Source organism: Triticum urartu, chromosome 4A (genome assembly GCF_056163025.1).
Source record: "Triticum urartu cultivar PI428250 chromosome 4A, HENAU_Tu73, whole genome shotgun sequence".
Classification (NCBI taxonomy): Eukaryota; Viridiplantae; Streptophyta; class Magnoliopsida; order Poales; family Poaceae; genus Triticum; species Triticum urartu.
Genome location: NC_141876.1, coordinates 476,166,635 through 476,185,436, shown reverse-complemented (window position 1 = coordinate 476,185,436; position 18,802 = coordinate 476,166,635). Strand labels below are relative to the sequence as shown.

The window sequence follows — 18,802 nt, the reverse complement described above, 5'->3', positions numbered from 1 at the left end:
CCCGACGAGGCCTTAGGAGGCGCCACGCCGCCGCGTTGTGCGCGCGGGCCGCCTTCTCTGCGGTGTCGAAGGTGACGAGGATGAGGCGTTTCTTTCAAATCAGATCTCGGAGGAGAAGGCGCCGGAGGGCGCTCGCGGACTCCGCGAAAATCCGAAGTGCCCAGGCGGCGCATCGACATGGTGGCGCAGAGGTGGCGAGGCTAGTGAGGAGAGGGCGAGACGAGTGGGCGACGGACAGAGTATGAAGGGAGCGCCTTCTCATAACGAGCGTCGGCCGCGGCGTTCGCAAAACCAGCATGTGCTAGGCCGCTTTTCCCCCGCGGCGTTTGCAAAACCAGCATGTGCTAGGCCGCTTTTCCCCCCGCGCGAACCTTTTCCGCGGGCTGAAGCGCCAAAACCCGCGCGCACGAACCTTTCTCGCGCGCTGGAGCGCCAAAGCCAGGGCGACGGCATGGCCGCTGGCATGATGTAAAGCGCGCGCGGTCATGAAATGGGTCGGCCCGTTGGGCGCACTGCCAATCCAAATCTAAAAGAGAGCAGGCGGCAGGCTGATCCGAACGAACAAAAACGCCGTCCGTTTGGGTCGGCCCGTTGGAGTTGCTCTTAGATCACTATTAGTAGTAAATAAGCATACCATTACTGCATGGGATTGACTGTCAGTCACTCAGACGAGAGCACATGAAAGGGGTAAATAAGCACTGAGATGAGCCTTGCAGCAGCATCACATAGTCACATTTACATGTACAGCTAGCTATAGCTTATGCCTAAAGCCAGTTCCATAAGATTCATCACTTGCCATGTGTGAGAATCGCACAAGGACCATCATATATTGGTCCAGCAGCACTGCTCAAATTACAAGAGAAAAATGAAAAGGAACACATCATTTTTATGGCGGCAAGCTTGTTGGCTAGGCTCGCCCTACGGGAGATAGAGGTGGCTGACGCGGCACATAGCTGGCCGGAGCTCTACCTTGGCCGGCTGCTGCCATAGCCTTCAGCTTATGATCGGCAAAGACTGCATCGTCTTGCGAGGCTGGCAAATCGGCCTGCGTCCTCACAGGGCTCCTCCCGTGAAGCATCACTATACACATTGCGAAGGCCTGAAGTAGAGCAATGGATGATCTGAATTCGACTGCGTATAACCCTTCTTTAAACGAAACCATGCTGAAGGCATGCCGATCCTCCCGTGATCGACCCTGCAAATAAATACAGGCAAGGTTACATCAAGCGTCAGTTGATTTGTTATGTCATGGATACTGATATTAAATCATTGATTGAAGCAAGCAAGAGTAGGGAAGCACAAAGGCACACCTGAGAGAGCAAGTCGAATCGATGACTGCCATCCTGCGTTTGGTTCACCTGATTAGACTTGCATCCTTGGTTTCCTTGGGTGTTGTCGGTGAGGACACTCAGCGTGCAACCTTCATCCCACCCACCACAGTCACATGATCCTCTGGCTCTCCACCTCTCCATCAGAGGTAAAGGCTGTCCAGAAGTTGATGCGCCGTGGAAGCCGTTCGGTAGTATGGCAATAACACTGGCTGGAGCTGAACTAGCATTTGTCATGTTACCGTAGATGTTTCCCAGAGGAGGGCAAGAGCAGCCAATTGGTGCTGAACTACCTCGGCCAGAATTCTGTGAAGATGATTGATGAGGAGTTTCTGCTGTTTGAGGAACTGCGCTGATAAAAGCCCCAATTTCTCTGCTAATGTGTGAATCGCCAGGTTCCTCAGGTGTTGGTAGCAGTTCAGAACCAACCAGCACAAATTCCCTGTGCACATGAAAATCGTTTGCGTGGCAGCATCTTGATTTTCGTCGTGAGATCCTCATTTCCCCAACAATACTGGATACCAGTTGATGTTTCTTGTTCTTATTACCTGCTGTGATCCAAGCTCCACTTTTTTTCTTGGGCTCTTCAACAGTGAATAAAGTATATGCACTTTCCAGATCATCCTTATCAGAGGTTCCTTTCCTTCTCACAGTGGCCGCCAGGATATCAGAATCACCGTAAGAAAGCATGAATAAAGGTAAGCCGTTTTTCCATGCTAGCTGCAGAAGCGCTTGCCTTGTTCTTGTTGAATCCCTTTCTTGGTTGAGGTACCTCTCACTGTTCAACAGCACACGAGGAGGCTGATTTATGTTTGCTTCAGCATGGTTATTTGAATTGACTACTGCATCAACTGACCTACGCTGCACATTTTGTGATCCAGAGCCTTCCAAGTTAATCGATTGCTTATTAATACTGCTTGACAGATGACACTTTGGAACAAATGAAGCTTGAATTGGTGCAACAGAAGTGGATGGTTGCCTAGGCTTTAATAGAGGATCTAACATCCTCCTCAATGGGCTGCGTCTACCTCTGCTGTTTGATCGCTTGTCCTCATTAATCTTATCCACAGAGGTGTCAGGTTGTCGGGGAGATGGTGCTTCCTTCAGGCTAGAGCATCTGCCCATTCCATTCAGCCCAGAAACAAGATGACGATCAGGCAGCACATCCATATCAGTGAACTTTGAGCTAATCAGGAGAGGTTTCTTGCAGACACTAACAGGAGATTTGTGTCTGTTACCATGTTCACCTCTTGTTACAGCTGCACTAACAAAAGCATCTCTAGTTGCAGAGCTACTGGCGCCAAGCTCTTCAGTGGAATCCATGAGGGGGAGTGGACATGAGTATGGAATACGAGTAAGTTCAGGGGATTGGCCAATATCCTCCAAGAAACCGACAGGTGACCTACTGCCATTTCTTTCTGCTTCCATCACAGCACTAGGTACTAGACCACTGATGCCATTGCTCTGCAGAGGGTTGACACACATGGAATCATCGTCATTGGGTGTGAAGAAACTTCTCCTGGTGTTATCATCATCTGTAAAAAGCCTGCGAGAACAGTGATGAACAGCCTCCTCTAGCTTCCTTGTAGCATCTTCATCATCAACCATATCATGCGGCGTGCAACTCCCAGAGGCAGCAATCAGAGAGTCTGCTGGGGGAGAAAACTCGCTGAGATTTAAGCCACCATTGTTCTCTGCACGAATACACTTGCCATGCCCTGGCAACAAGCTCAACACTGCAGAATTTGGGCTAGGTGGATTGGCCTTCTCATGGTGTTTGTCCACAGGACTGCTTTGCTGAGACTTCATAAAACAGTGCTGCTGGTCATTCAGTGGAGATTGATTGCTATCAAGAGACTTGCTGCTGGGGCTTGCAGAAGAATGAGATGGAGAAGAGAATAGAACAGATCTGCTGGTATCAGATGAAGAGGCTCCATGGCTGCTATAGGGCTCATGTTTTTGTTCGTGAGACCACCTTGCGAGAAGGCCCCACTCAAGAACCCCAACATTCAGCGCCTTGTCCTGAAGATGGTCAGCCATCTCTTTGCGCTGTAAATACGAAGGAACTTTGGACATATGCTTGACAAGTTCATCAACAGTAGTTGCTTTTCGTGCAGGCCATGGTTTTGAGCTCTTCCCTTCTGCATTTCGAGGTTCTCGCTGCCTACGAATCTTGTCATTCTTCACAACTCTGATTCTATCTTCAAATTTTCCATCAATGTTTCCACTGGCTGCCGAGTCCTTTTGCTTTGGAACTTGCACTAATTGTTCTGACTGTGAATTACCCCTCTGACGACCTTCACGGCTTGATGTGATCTTCACATTCCTTTCTCTAACAAGCTGTCCTTTTGTCGCCATCTTTGTGACGGTTTAACATAACATGCACGCCTTTTCAGTCTCGTGTATGAGCAACAGGAGAAATTACCACCTGATTGAATCCAATATCCTGAAAGGTTCAACAGAAAAAGATTCAGGAAACTACAATCTCTTAAATCCTGGGGCTCATATTCAGTCAAACCAGGAAAAGCTAACACATATGTAACTTTTGCATTTCGGCCAGACAGAATACAAATTAACCGGGATTAGTGATCAGCAATACTAGCACGCAGTACCGCTGTACACATTTAATATTGTGTTGGGTTATCTTAATTTAGAGCCATGAATCTGTCGGTGGATGATCACATCATGTTGTCTCCCTGGGATCCTGGACTTATGATTTATGATGTGTCCCCATGCCCTCAGCTGGTCGGGGGACTTGCACACAGACAATTTTCGACATGATAATGTTCTAATTTGGATATGTTAACAATCTTAGATACAATAAAAGGAAGAGGGAATAGCAAAGTTGGGAGGTTGGGGTGAAGCTATTCATATAGTATTAGTGCAGACCGTGCGGTAGCCTGTATTAAAAAATAGTAATGCACAAGTACAACGCACGGGGTCTAGCCAGCCTTCAATAATTCAGTCAAGGTACTAGTCCAGTATTAAATCAACATCGGACCGTCTTTCCCCGTTTCCCTCAAGAAAACGGAACCTGTTTGTCCATTTGGGTTGATTTTTGGGGGAGAACAAGAGAAAAAACAAGACAAATTCCTGTGAGCCTGTGTGAACGTGGAAGCCGGAAGCGGATCCTCTAACATTGAGAAGCAATGTTAGAGAAGCTACAGTACCCTAACTTTCCTTCTTTCAATTCATATGATTATGTCTAAAACGACTTAAATTAATTTGCAAATTGATGATCTATGGTGTACATTTATAGTAATTACATACAAATAAATTGATGGTGAAATAAAATAAAGTTTAAATTATCTATATCTACAGTAATACCAGTAGTAAACAACCTATTAACTATCTACTAACAGTCTCTAACTTTGCTTCTTCGTTTTACACTAGTCTAACACTGTAGCACCGTGACATTCCTTCCTAATGTTAGAGGATCCGGTTCCGTGGAAGCCTGACTACCAGCCAGAAGGAAAAAATTTGTACAACTGTACTCGTATACAAGATAATAACAAAAGAAGAAAAAATACTACTAGATGATTGATTGCTGGGTCATCCGCCGTGCCGGACTCTTCTGAATAACGAAGATGGACAAGAAATTCGACTCGACTTTAGCATGAAGTAGATTAAAATATAAAATAAAGTTTTCCTTGTTTGCGGACCAGCCCACAGATTGCATCACCCACGATAGGGAGGGGGGGCTGATTAATGAAGAATCTATCTACTATACAATGTGGGATACAGCATTAAAACCTGAACAGAAACCCAGTGTAGTACTACTCCACTCTTCACTCTCACTAATCCCAAAGAATCGAGTAAACACACATTACCCAAAAAGCAAAAGAAAACAAAACATACACAGCTGGAGTAATTGACAGACGTACCAGGTAGAGGTAGGCCAGAGAAGTGACAGCAATCACTTGAAGAAGAGCCCCCAAATCATCAAGATCCGAGCCGGGGATCAACAGCAGCAGATCTGCGGCTGCCTGCAGCAACAGAGAAGAACGCAGATCAGTACGGCTCAACCCAAGCAACAAAGAGCCGCCGGCCGCCACTGCGCCATGAGAGAAGCGGAAGGTGCCTCACCTCACCTGGCGAGAAAGGGAGCGACGACGAGTCGAGAGAGAGTGGAGCGCGGGGAGGGAGGGAGCGGGGCGAAGGAGAGCCGCAGGTGGACACTGGGTAGATAGAGACCTGCAGCACGGCGGTAGTGGTGGTGGTGGTCGCAGTAGTACTACTACTACGCTGCTGCTGCTCTCTCCCGTTTCCTATACCCCGCCTCTGCCTATCTATATCTATCGGTTAGTAGTAGGTGGGTGGCCGGTGGTGAGTTTCTACTTCTACGGTTCTACTCGTAGCAGTGCCCTGCGGCTCGGTCTGGCCGGTAATGGTAGAAAGCTGTGATTTGGGGGAGAGAAAGCGAGCGAGCGAGCGAGCCACTGAGCTGGCCTCCGTTGTCGTCGTCGTCGGGGGTCACGAGGAGGAGCCGGGGGATCACACTGGAGATGGATCGGATCTTGAGGTGGTAGGAACGGGGGAGGGGTAAAGCGCGGGGGAAGGCGGGGGCGGACGGCCGGGGTGGGGTGGGGTGGGGGGCCGGGCGATTTTGTCGCGGCAGTGCGGGGGCGCGAGGCGTGTGAGGGTGGGTGAGGTCAGCAAGCGCCTGCTGCAGGCACGGCGCCCGGCGCGGGACGGCGACTTCTATCTACTCCTACCCCTACTACCTGTCCCGCGCCACCCATCCCCCATTATTGCGGCCCTTCACATCGCCCCTCCTGTGTCTGTGCCTTGTACCGTGTCGTGTGGTTCTCTCTCGTGACCCGTCCGGCGCGTGCAGCTATTGTATACGGACCTGGTTTTCGCCGGGCCAAGCCAGTTGCGGATTAATTGACGGACGGCCGGACGAGCCCAATTCTATGGGTTATATATTTTTCAGATTTTTTTAGGGGTAAACCATACTTTATTCAATGTTTGGAGTACGAATTACAGGAATTACAAACGGGTCGTGGGGAGATCCCAGCCACAAGTACCGATCCACATCTAAAGAAGAAGAAAACTTACTCGCTAAATTATGAGAATCAAAGTTCATACTGCATCCTTCACAAATAAAATCGCAGCTAATAAAGTCTCTCGCTGGAGCACAAATTTCCTTGATGATAGCACCGTGCCTTCCCTCCAATCCATTCTTTATCTCTGCTACAACTCCTTTGCAGTCACATGCAATAACGATGCAGTGAAGTGATAGGTCGAGTGCTAATGCCAATGCTTCGCGGCAGGCCAGTGCCTCCAACGCCGCTGGTTTTGCTATGTCCCTGAAGACCATATTAGAAGAATCCCAAATAAAATCCTGAATGATCACGACACACCGCTGCAGCTGCCCCGCTCTTTCCGTTTCTAGCTATCCCACCATCAACTTGGATCTTGGCCACTCCCATGTGCGGTGCTCTCCAATGACTTGTGCTTTGCCTTGCACCCGGTGGTGCAACTTGCACACCAGAGTTATTAGGTTCCACAATTGCATCTAGCTCTGCTATATAGTTCATCACAAAAGCATGTGTCGCATACGGACTTTGCAAAACCCCCTCGTTATAACTTTACGTCGAGCTGCCCAGATTGCCCAAAGGGTGACAACCAGCTTGATGAAAGTAGCATGCGATAGATCATCTATAAGTGAAAATAACCACAACTTAGCATTTGGTTCCTCTGGACATACTCAGCCACATCCTCATATACTAGTGCCCACACGCACCGTGATGTTGAGCAATCGAATAATGAATGACGCCAAGAGTCTGGCATCCCACATAACTGACACTTATCCTCCTCAGCCATGTTCCTACTGTGTCTAAATCTTCTGTAGGGATTGAATGTTTGGCAAGTCTCCAAAGAAAATTACGGATCTTCCCTGGTACCTTAACCGACCATAAAGATGTCCAACTATTCGCTTGTGCTTCATAATCCGAACTTCTCGCAGTACCTTCTAGCCAATCTTCTCTCTTTCTCTGTGTCTACTAACATGCGATAAGCTGATCTCACTGTGAATATACCATTCTTCTCAAAATTCCACGCCCAGAAATCGTCCATCCGCCGAGTGCAAATAGGGATACTCAGGATCGTACTCTTGTCCGCCGCCAGAAAGGTTTGGTCAATGACCTCCCTCCTCAAAGTAGCACTTGTATTATCTATGAGTTCACTTACCATCATGGGTGGGTTAGCAGACAAACAAGCAATAGGTCTCATTGTTGCATTCCGTGGTAATCAGTTATCAACCCAGATTTTTGTTGTTGTTCCATCACCTATTCTCCTTATCAATCCTTGGCACATGACCTCCCTCCCTTCCATGATAGCACGCCACACCTGCGAGGGTTGTTTGCCTTGCTCAGCTGAAAATATCGTTCCCCTCGGCTAGTATATCGCCTTCAGCATACGCGCACACAAAAGAGCTCGGCTGTTGTAGTAACCTCCGTGACTGTCGTGCAAGAAGGGCAAGGTTAAACAATTCAAAATCTCGGAATCCTAGCCCTCCCATAAATTTCGGTTGAGTCATGGTCTTCCATGCTACCCATGCCGGTTTCCGTTTTCCTTGTTTACTCCCCCACCAAAACTGCCTGATTAGTTTATTTAGGTGTTCGCACAGATCCCTTGGCAATTTGAAGCAAGACATAGAGAAAACCGGGACTGCTTGTGAAACAGATTTAACCAGGACCTCCTTACCCGCCGAAGATAATGTTTTCTCAATCCATCCCTTCATCTTGCTCCACAATCTATCCTTGAGATATTTGAATGCACCAACTTTTGAAGTACCTATGTCCGAAGGCATACCAAGGTACTTGTCATTTAAAGCCTCGTTTGGCACATCTAGGATTCCTTTGATCTCATCTTTGATATTAGTTGGGAATCCTATGCTGAAATGTATCGTTGATTTAGAAGGATTAATCCTCTGACCTGAAGCTTGACAATATACATCCAACAGGTTTGACAACTCAGTCGCCCTTCACCATTTGCTTTGAAGAACGACAGGCTATCATCTGCGAATAAAAGGTGATTGACATGTGGTGCCGATGACGCCACTTGTATCCCCCCAAGTTGAGATGACTCACTTAAATTTTTCAATAGGCCTGAAAGACCCTCCGCTGCCAATAAAAATAGGTAAGGGGAGATCAGATCTCCCTGACGGATACCTCTACTAGGTTTAAGCTCCTCCAACTTCTTCCCATTGAAAAGAATTGAATATGAGACTGAGCTGACCAAGCCCATGACAATGTTTACCCACCTCTGAGAGAACCCCAACTTCAGCATTATGGCTCTCAAATAATCCCATTCGCCCCTATCATATGCTTTCATCATGTCCAATTTAAGAGCATAGTGATGGTTTTTTATCGCCTGTTCCTCTTCATAAAATGCAAGCATTCATACGCCACAATAATGTTGTCTGTAATCAACCGGCCAGGAACAAAGGCCGACTGCTCTGCCGAGATGATCTTTGGAAGTACTTAGGAATTAACACCAAAGCAATCCGTGTGGCACAAAGCAATCCGGCCCTGAGACCCCGATGTTTGGCACACGTGTGTCAAAGCATCTACAGTCGGACTTAGCAAATCCGACCCCTCAAACGCCCGCAGACGTGCCCGAATGCGTCCGCGGAAAGTGACCGTTCACCCCTTAAAATGCATTTCACATCCGGATGCCTCAAATTAGAAACCTCAAATCCGTATTATTACATGCAGCGTGAAATCTAATCTACGCGGAGCTCGTCCGGTTCCGCTCCTCGCTCGCCCGCGCCGCCCTGGCCATGTCCGGTCGGCCTTGCATAGCGGGCACACCGTGCCATGGCCTCACCGGACAAGGCCCATGGTGCGTCACGATGCTCGGCGCGCCACCGGAGGGGTTGTGCCTCCGCCAACGTGTTCGGACGCCAGACGGACCGCACGGTGTCTGACGAGGCAGCTATGCCCAGCCTAGCACCGGATCCATGCCCCATTTGGGCGGACGCAATGCATTCTCGACAGATGGAGTCCGAGCACAGCCTTGCACGGACCTTGTCCCGGGCGCGACGGAGCGCAAGCTGGACGACCATCTCCTCCTCGGGGCCGCGCGGGATGAGCTCAGGGTCGATGGATTTGGAGGTGAAGGACTCAGATTCGCTGCTGTAGCGACCCAATCCCAATGGACCGGAGTCTCTATGCTTAAGTGTCATCCCTGAATCGATATGCTGACACACACAGTATTCGAGGAATTATAACAGAGTTCAATCACACACTTTATTACATCGAGGTCTTCATAAAGAGTATTTATTACATAAATATGGCTGAAGGCCATCTAAATAAAATAACTGCGGAAGCTTCGAAGATAAATGAGTCCATCCAACTCCACGGCAAAACTGAGTAGAGAACAACGACCTATCGCACCTTAATCATTGTCGGAAAACTCTGCAACATGATACGTTGCAGCCGTGTAGATCAGCACATGGAATATGCTGGCAAACTCACACTATAGAATAATGATGAAAAAGACTATCTCTATATGCAAATTAGGCTGGTGGAGGCTCTAAGTTTAATTTTGCATAAAACTAATTTTTCCCTACAACAAAGGAATAAATTTTTATTTTACTACCAAGTTTATGCCATTATTGAGAAGGTTCCTCCAACTCAATCCCAAAATCCCCAAATTATCAGTAACTCAATATGTTAATTAAATAGAGTGATGAGATCAACCAATAAGTCACTTCCAGATACTCAAATTTGTCCATCACCGGGGACGCGGCTAATCATGATTAGTTTGTACACTCTGTAGAGGTTTGCACACTTTTCCCCACAAGACTCGACCACCTCTATGATCGGAAGATCGAGACATAGTCTTTCTGAATGTGTCCCCTTAGCCCTAGATAAGCCGGTACACCTACTTTCCCCTACATCTTCTAGCCTACCCGGAAAGGATCACACAAACTTACTCAACTATGCAAGAGCCCATATTGGCTTGTGGCTGCACACGAAAGTTTCTAGGCATGAAATATCATATGATCCCTTTGAGCCTGGATGGCATTCCGTAGGGTGATCACACGGGTCCTCCGAGATCCCCTAGGGCGAACACTGGATTCTCCAGGCGCCCCTACCGTTCCACCCAGAGTGGTGTTAATGTGGCTACCTTAAAGTTACCCTTAATAATTATTTCTCTCATAACTTGCATGAATCTCACATACCAATCCATGTCTAGGAGCATGGCTAAGCAATATATGACATAATGAATACTCCCGTGGTGTTTCAAGGATCATATGTTCCTACCTCATGAACTACATAGCAAAGCCCCAATTTCCCAATCCTACTCATGCAATTTTGTAAGGGTGAACTAATGCATAGTAAAAATGGGGTATATAAAAGTATGATCAAGGTGTAACTTGCCTTGTTGACGTGCATTAAACTCTAGGGATTCATAGTAGCAAGCTTCGCACTCTGGATGATCTAACGAAGCAAACATGACACACATAAGCAATCAAGCAAAAAATCAAAAGAAAACGAAAAAAGACTTCGAAAAACTCCAAAAACAACCAAATAAAGCTTCTGAACAGAACATAATTTTAATAATAGTAAAAATATATAATTTTGGTTTTAGCAGAAAGTACAAGTCACGAGCTTCGATCTGCAAAAAGAATCACTCAAAACGGAGTTACGAAACTCAAGTTATGGCCTAATAAAGTTTGGATTTAGATCTGATCAAACTTTCAAAAATATTTTTAGTTTGGTTCTCTGGATAGATGAGATCATGATGAAGAATTTGGCATCGGTTTCATTAAATTTGGACAGACGGTTGAAAAGTTATGAGGGTTTGAAAATTAGGGACTAAACTAAAAAGAAGAAAACTATATGCAGGTCCCTGGCCACGTGTCAAGCTGCTGTTGGCTGAAAAGCGTTCACTATAGATCTAAACCAGCGAACGCTCGCTAACTAGAACATACCGGTTCGAAAATAAATAAAAAACAAAACTGGTCTAATCCTAACCGTAGAAGGGAGATCAGACGGTGGTGGTTGCTCTGGTGGCGTACTGCGGCGGTGGATGGCGTCGCCGTCGGAGAAGAAGGCGACAGGGCGTCGGGCGTCGAGGGCGACAACTGCTTCGGGGTCGGCGGCGACGCCGGAGTAGATGGGGAGGTGCGGTGCGATGAGGTGAATCCGATGGTGGTGGTAGCGGCGGTCGAGGGCGGCGGTGAAGCGCGGTCGCAAGGCGACGGATCTGCGGCTGCAGCGTAACTCCGGTGAGTGCGGGCGACGGCTGCGAGGGGTTTCGGGCATTGCGGATTTGAGGGAAAACAATGCCGGGGTCGAGGGTTATATAAAGAGAGCGTCGTGGGGAAGGGGCAAGGCGAGAGGAGAGAGTCCCGGGCGAACTCGGCATTGGCCGACGAGGGCGTAGTCGAGGCGGACTTTGGTCGGCTTGGAGAGGAAGAACCCAATAGGTGGATCCCACCTGTCAGTGGCTGCGAGGCGGGCGAGAGAGAGGGACGCGGTGGCGGTTCGGCGCGGGATGGGTCGTGGCCTCATCGTGGGAGTGCAGGCTGGCTGGGCCGCGAGAGCAAGCTGGGCCGGCTGGCTTGTCGCCTGGCCTGTCCGAGCGCGGTTTCTTTTTTATAAAATGTTTTTTTGTTTTTAAAGAAACATTTTAGGGCATAAAAATACAGTAAAATAAATCATAAAAAATCCCAGAAAAATTCACATAGCTATCACTGGTGCAGAGACGTGCTATGCAAATGGTTTTTAACCCCTTTCCGGGACGGCATTTTGAATCGTCGCCAAGTGAGTGACTGCGATAGGGGGGTCCTTCCCACATGACCCAGAAACCGTCGGGGATAGGCCCTCCTGGCACACAGGCGGGGGCAAAATGAGCTTGTGTGCGATCGGGCGAGGCATCGAAACCCAATCATTTCCGCTCGTATGTACATCGCGCACGGTGAATCCCAGAAAAAACATTTCCGTCTGTATTGTTGGGGAACGTAGTAATTTCAAAAATTTCCTACGCACACGCAAGATCATGGTGATGCATAGCAACGAGAGGGGAGAGTGTTGTCCACGTACCCTTGTAGACCGAAAGCGGAAGCGTTATAACAACGCGGTTGATGTAGTCGTACGTCTTCACGGCCCGACCGATCAAGCACCGAAACTATGGCACCTCTGAGTTCTAGCACACGTTCAGCTCAATGACGATCCCCGGACTCCTATCCAGCAAAGTGTCGGGGAAGAGTTCCGTCAGCACGACGGCATGGTGACAATCTTGATGTTCTACCGTCGCAGGGCTTCGCCTAAGCACCACTACAATATTATCGAGGAGTATGGTGGAGGGGGGCACCGCACACGACTAAGAGAACGATCACGAAGATCAACTTGTGTGTCTATGGGGTGCCCCCTGCCCCTGTATATAAAGGAGTGGAGGAGGGGAGGGCCGGCCCTCTCTATGGCGCGCCCTAGGGGAGTCCTACTCCCACCGGGAGTAGGATTCCCCCTTTCCTAGTCCAACTAGGAGTCCTTCCATGTAGTAGGAGTAGGAGACAAGGAAGGGGAAGAGGGAAGAGAAGGAAGGAGGGGGTGCCGCCCCTCCCCCTAGTCCAATTCGGACTAGTCAATGGGGGGGGGCGGCCTGCCTCTCCCTCTCCCCTAAAGCCCAATAAGGTCCATATACTTCTTCCCCCGTATTCCCGTAACTCCCTGGTACTCCGAAAAATACCCAAACCACTCGGAACCTTTCCGATGTCCGAATATAGTCGTCCAATATATCGATCTTTACGTCTCGACCATTTCGAGACTCCTCGTCATGTCCCCGATCTCATCCGGGACTCCGAACTCCTTCGGTACATCAAAACTCATAAACTCATAATATAACTGTCATCGAAACCTTAAGCGTGCGGACCCTACGGGTTCGAGAACAATGTAGACATGACCGAGACACGTCTCCGGTCAATAACCAATAGTGGAACCTGGATGCTCATATTGGCTCCTACATATTCTACGAAGATCTTTATCGGTCAGACCGCATAACAACATACGTTGTTCCCTTTGTCATCGGTATGTTACTTGCCCGAGATTCGATCGTCGGTATCTCAATACCTAGTTCAATCTCGTTACCGACAAGTCTCTTTACTCGTTCCGTAATACATCATCTCGCAACTAACTCATTAGTTGCAATGCTTGCAAGGCTTATGTGATGTGCATTACCGAGAGGGCCCAGAGATACCTCTCCGACAATCGGAGTGACAAATCCTAATCTCGAAATACGCCAACCCAACATGTACCTTTGGAGACACCTGTAGAGCTCCTTTATAATCACCCAGTTACATTGTGACGTTTGGTAGCACACAAAGTGTTTCTCCGGTAAACGGGAGTTGCATAATCTCATAGTCATAGGAACATGTATAAGTAATGAAGAAAGCAATAGCAACATACTAAACGATCGAGTGCTAAGCTAACGGAATGGGTCAAGTCAATTACATCATTCTCCTAATGATGTGATCCCGTTAATCAAATAACAACTCTTTGTCTATGGTTAGGAAACATAACCATCTTTGATTAACGAGCTAGTCAAGTAGAGGCATACTAGTGACACTCTGTTTGTCTATGTATTCACACATGTATTATGTTTCCGGTTAATACAATTCTAGCATGAATAATAAACATTTATCATGAAATAAGGAAATAAATAATAACTTTATTATTGCCTCTAGGGCATATTTCCTTCAGTCTCCCACTTATACTAGTGTCAATAATCTAGTTTACATTGCCATGTGATTTAACACCAATAGTTCACATCATTATGTGACCAACACTCAAAGGGTTTACTAGAGTCAATAATCTAGTTCACATCGCTATGTGATTAACACCCAAAGAGTACTAAGGTGTGATCATGTTTTGCCTGTGAGAGAAGTTTAGTCAACGGGTCTGCCATATTCAGATCCGTATGTATTTTGCAAATTTCTATGTCAACAATGCTCTGCACGGAGCTACTCTAGCTAATTGCTCCCACTTTCAATATGCATCCAGATTGAGACTTAGAATCATCTGGATCAGTGTCAAAGTTTGCATCGATGTAACCCTTTACGACGAACCTTTTGTCACCTCCATAATCGAGAAACATATCCTTATTCCACTAAGGATAATTTTGACCCCTGTCCAGTGATCTACTCCTAGATCACTATTGTACTTCCTTGCCAACATCAGTGTAGGGTATACAATAGATCTGGTACACAGCATGGCATACTTTATAGAACCTATGGCTGAGGCATAGGGAATGACTTTCATTCTCTTTCTATCTTCTGCCGTGGTCGGGTTTTGAGTCTTACTCAATTTCACACCTTGTAACACAGGCAAGAACTCTTTTTTTATTGTTCCATTTTGAACTACTTCAAAATCTTGTCAAGGTATGTACTCATTGAAAAAACTTATCAAGCGTCTTGATCTATCTCTATAGATCTTGATGCTCAATATGTAAGCAGCTTCACCGAGGTTTTCTTTGAAAAAATCCTATCAAACACTCCTTTATGCTTTGCAGAATAATTATACATTATTTCCGATCAACAATATGTCATTCACATATACTTATCAGGAATGCTGTAGTGCTCCCACTCACTTTCTTGTAAATACAGGCTTCACCGCAAGTCTGTATAAAACTATATGCTTTGATCAACTTATCAAAGCGTATATTCCAACTCCGAGATGCTTGCACTAGTCCATAGATGGATCGCTGGAGTTTGCATATTTAGTTAACACCTTTAGGATCGACAAAACCTTCTAGTTGCATTGTATACAACTCTTTTTTTAATAAATCCATTAAGGAATGCAGTTTTGTTTATCCATTTGCCAGATTTCATAAAATGCGGCAATTGCTAACATGATTCGGACAGACTTAAGCATAGATACGAGTGAGAAACTCTCATCATAGTCAACACCTTGAACTTGTCGAAAACCTTTTGCGACAATTCTAGCTTTATAGATAGTAACACTACTATCAGTGTCCGTCTTCCTCTTGAAGATCCATTTATTTTCTATGGCTTGCCGATCATCGGGCAAATCCATCAAAGTCCATACTTTGTTCTCATACATGGATCATATCTCAGATTTCATGGCCTCAAGCCATTTTGCGGAATCTGGGCTCATCATCGCTTCCTCATAGTTCGTAGGTTCGTCATGGTCAAGTAACATGACCTCCAGAACAGGATTACCATACCACACTGGTGCGTATCTTACTCTGGTTGACCTACGAGGTTCAGTAGTAACTTGATCTGAAGTTTTATGATCAATATCATTAGCTTCCTCACTAATTGGTGTAGGTGTCACAGGAACCAGTTTCTTGTGATGAACTACTTTCCAATAAGGGAGTAGGTACAGTTACCTCATCAAGTTCTACTTTCCTCCCACTCACTTCTTTCGAGAGAAACTCCTTCTCTAGAAAGGATCCATTCTAAGCAACGAATATCTTGCCTTCGGATCTGTGATAGAAGGTGTACCCAACTGTCTCCTTTGGGTATCCTATGAAGACACATTTCTCCGATTTTGGTTTGAGCTTATCAGGATGAAATTTTTTCACATAAGCATCACAACCCCAAACTTTAAGAAACGACAACTTTGGTTTCTTGTTAAACCATAGTTCATATAGTGTCGTCTCAACGGATTTAGATGGTGCCCTATTTAACGTGAATACAGCTGTCTCTAATGCATAACCCCAAAACGATAGTGGTAAATCAGTAAGAAACATCATAGATTGCACTATATTCAATAAAGTACGGTTATGACGTTCGGACGCACCATTATGCTGTGGTGTTCCAGGTGGCATGAGTTTGTGAAACTATTCCACATTGTTTTAATTGAAGACCAAACTTGGAACTCAAATATTCGTCTCTGCGATTAGATCGTAGAAATTTTATTTTCTTGTCACGATGATTTTCCACTTCACTCTGAAATTCTTTGAACTTTTCAAATGTTTCAGACTTATGTTTCATCAAGTAGATATACCCATATCTGCTCAAATTATCTGTGAAGGTCAGAAAATAATGATACCCGCCGCGAGCCTTAACACTCATCGGATCGCATACATCAGTATGTATTATTTCCAATAAGTCAGTTGCTCGCTCCATTGTTCCGGAGAACGGAGTCTTAGTCATCTTGCCCATGAGGCATGGTTCGCAAGCATCAAGTGATTCATAATCAAGTGATTCCAAAATCCCATCAGCATGGAGTTTCTTCATGCGCTTTACACCAATATGACCTAAACGGCAGTGCTACAAATAAGTTGCACTACCATTATTAACTTTGCATCTTTTGGCTTTCAATATTATGAATATGTGTATCACTACGATCGAGATCCAACAAACCATTTTCGTTGGTGTGTATGACCATAGAAGGTTTTATTCATGTAAACAGAACAACAATTGTTCTCTAACTTAAATGAATAACCGTATTGCAATAAACATGATCAAATCATATTCATGCTCAATGCAAACACCAAATAACACTTATTTAGGTTCAACACTAATCCCGAAAGTATAGGGAGTCTGCGATGATGATCATATTAATCTTGGAACCACTTCCAACACACATCGTCGCTTCACCCTTAACTAGTTTATGTTCATTCTGCAACTCTCGTTTCGAGTTACTACTCTTAGCAACTGAACCAGTATCAAATACTGAGGGGTTGCTACGAACACTAGTAAAATACACATCAATAATCTATATATCAAATATACCTTTGTTTACTTTGCCATCCTTTCTTATCCGCCAAATACTTGGGTAGTTCTGCTTCCAGTGACCAGTCCCTTTGCAGTAGAAGCACTTAGTCTCAGGCTTAGGACCAGACTTGGGCTTCTTCACTTGAGCAGCAACTTGCTTGCTGTTCTTCTTGAAGTTCCCCTTTTTTTCCTTTGCCCTTTTCTTGAAACTAGTGGTCTCGTCAACCATCAACACTTGATGTTTTTCTTGATTTCTACCTTCGTCAATTTCAGCATTATGAAGAGCTTGGGAATCGTTTCCGTTATCCCTTGCATATCATAGTTCATCACGAAGTTCTACTAACTTGGTGATGGTGACTAGAGAATTCTGTCAATCACTATTTTATCTGGAAGATTAACTCCCACTTGATTCAAGCGATTGTAGTACCCAGACAATCTGAGCACATGCTTACTAGTTGAGCGATTCTCCTCCATCTTTTAGCTATAGAACTTGTTGGAGACTTCATATCTCTCAACTCGGGTATTTGCTTGAAATATTAACTTCAACTCCTGGAACATCTCATATGGTCCATGACGTTCAAAACATCTTTGAAGTCCCGATTCTAAGCCGTTTAAGCATGGTGCACTAAACTATCAAGTAGTCATCATATTGAGCTAGCCAAATGTTCATAACATCTGCATTTGCTCCTGCAATAGGTTTGTCACCTAGCGGTGCATCAAATACATAATTCTTCTGTGCAGCAATGAGGATAAACCTCAGATCACGGATCCAATCTGCATCATTGCTACTAACATCTTTCAACTTAGTTTTCTCTAGGAACATATCAAAAATAAAACAGGGGAGCTAAACGCGAGCTATTGATCTACAACATAGATATGCTAATACTACCAGGACTAAGTTCATGATAAATTAAAGTTCAATTAATCATATTACTTAAGAACTCCCACTTAGATAGACATCCCTCTAATCCTCTAAGTGATCACGTGATCCAAATCAACTAAACCATGTCCGATCATCACGTGAGATGGAGTAGTTTTAATGGTGAACATCACTGTGTTGATCATATCTACTATATGATTCACGCTCGACCTTTCGGTCTCCGTGTTCCGAGGCCATATTTGTATATGCTTGGCTCGTCAAGTATAACCTGAGTATTCCGCGTGTGCAACTATTTTGCACCCGTTGTATTTGAACGTACAGCCTATCACACCCGATCATCACGTGGTGTCTCAGCACGAAGAACTTTTGCAACGGTGCATACTCAGGGAGAACACTTCTTGATAATTAGTGAGAGATCATCTTATAATTCTACCGTCAATTAAAGCAAGATAAGATACATAAAAGATAAACATCACATGCAATCAAAATATGTGACATGATATGGCCATCATCATCTTGTGCCTTTGATCTCCATCTCCAAAACATCGTCATGATTTCCATCGTCACCGGCATGACACCATGATCTACATCATCTTGATCTATATCAATGTGTCGTCACATGGTCGTCTCGCCAACTATTGTTCTTGCAACTATTGCTATCGCATAGCGATAATTGTAAAGCAATTATTTGGCGCTTGCATCTTATGCAATAAAGAGACAACCATAAGGCTTCTGCCAGTTGCCGATAACTTCAACAAAACATGATCATCTTATACAAAAACATATATCTCATCACGTCTTGACCATATCACATCACAACATGCCCTGCAAAAACAAGTTAGACGTCCTCTACTTTGTTGTTGCAAGTTTTACGTGGCTGCTACGGGCTTAGCA

At 45.6% G+C, this 18,802-nt stretch overlaps 1 protein-coding gene across 2 annotated transcripts; it reads right to left on the bottom strand.

Annotated features, from left to right (window-relative positions):
• Positions 1 to 679: 679 nt before the first annotated feature.
• Positions 680 to 5,902, bottom strand: LOC125552240 (uncharacterized). 2 transcript variants are annotated; one of them, XM_048715727.2, is made up of 4 exons: positions 5,415 to 5,902; positions 5,213 to 5,314; positions 1,311 to 3,774; positions 680 to 1,195 (listed from the first exon to the last, which is right to left on the bottom strand). In XM_048715727.2, the coding sequence occupies exons 3-4, from the start codon at positions 3,684 to 3,686 to the stop codon at positions 908 to 910; spliced, it is 2,664 nt and encodes an 887-aa protein (XP_048571684.1). In that variant the 5' UTR covers positions 3,687 to 3,774; positions 5,213 to 5,314; positions 5,415 to 5,902; the 3' UTR covers positions 680 to 907. The 2 variants fall into 2 exon arrangements, with proteins under 2 accessions (XP_048571684.1, XP_048571685.1); XM_048715728.2 differs by having other exon boundaries at positions 5,420 to 5,902.
• Between the last annotated feature and the right edge of the window lie 12,900 nt (positions 5,903 to 18,802).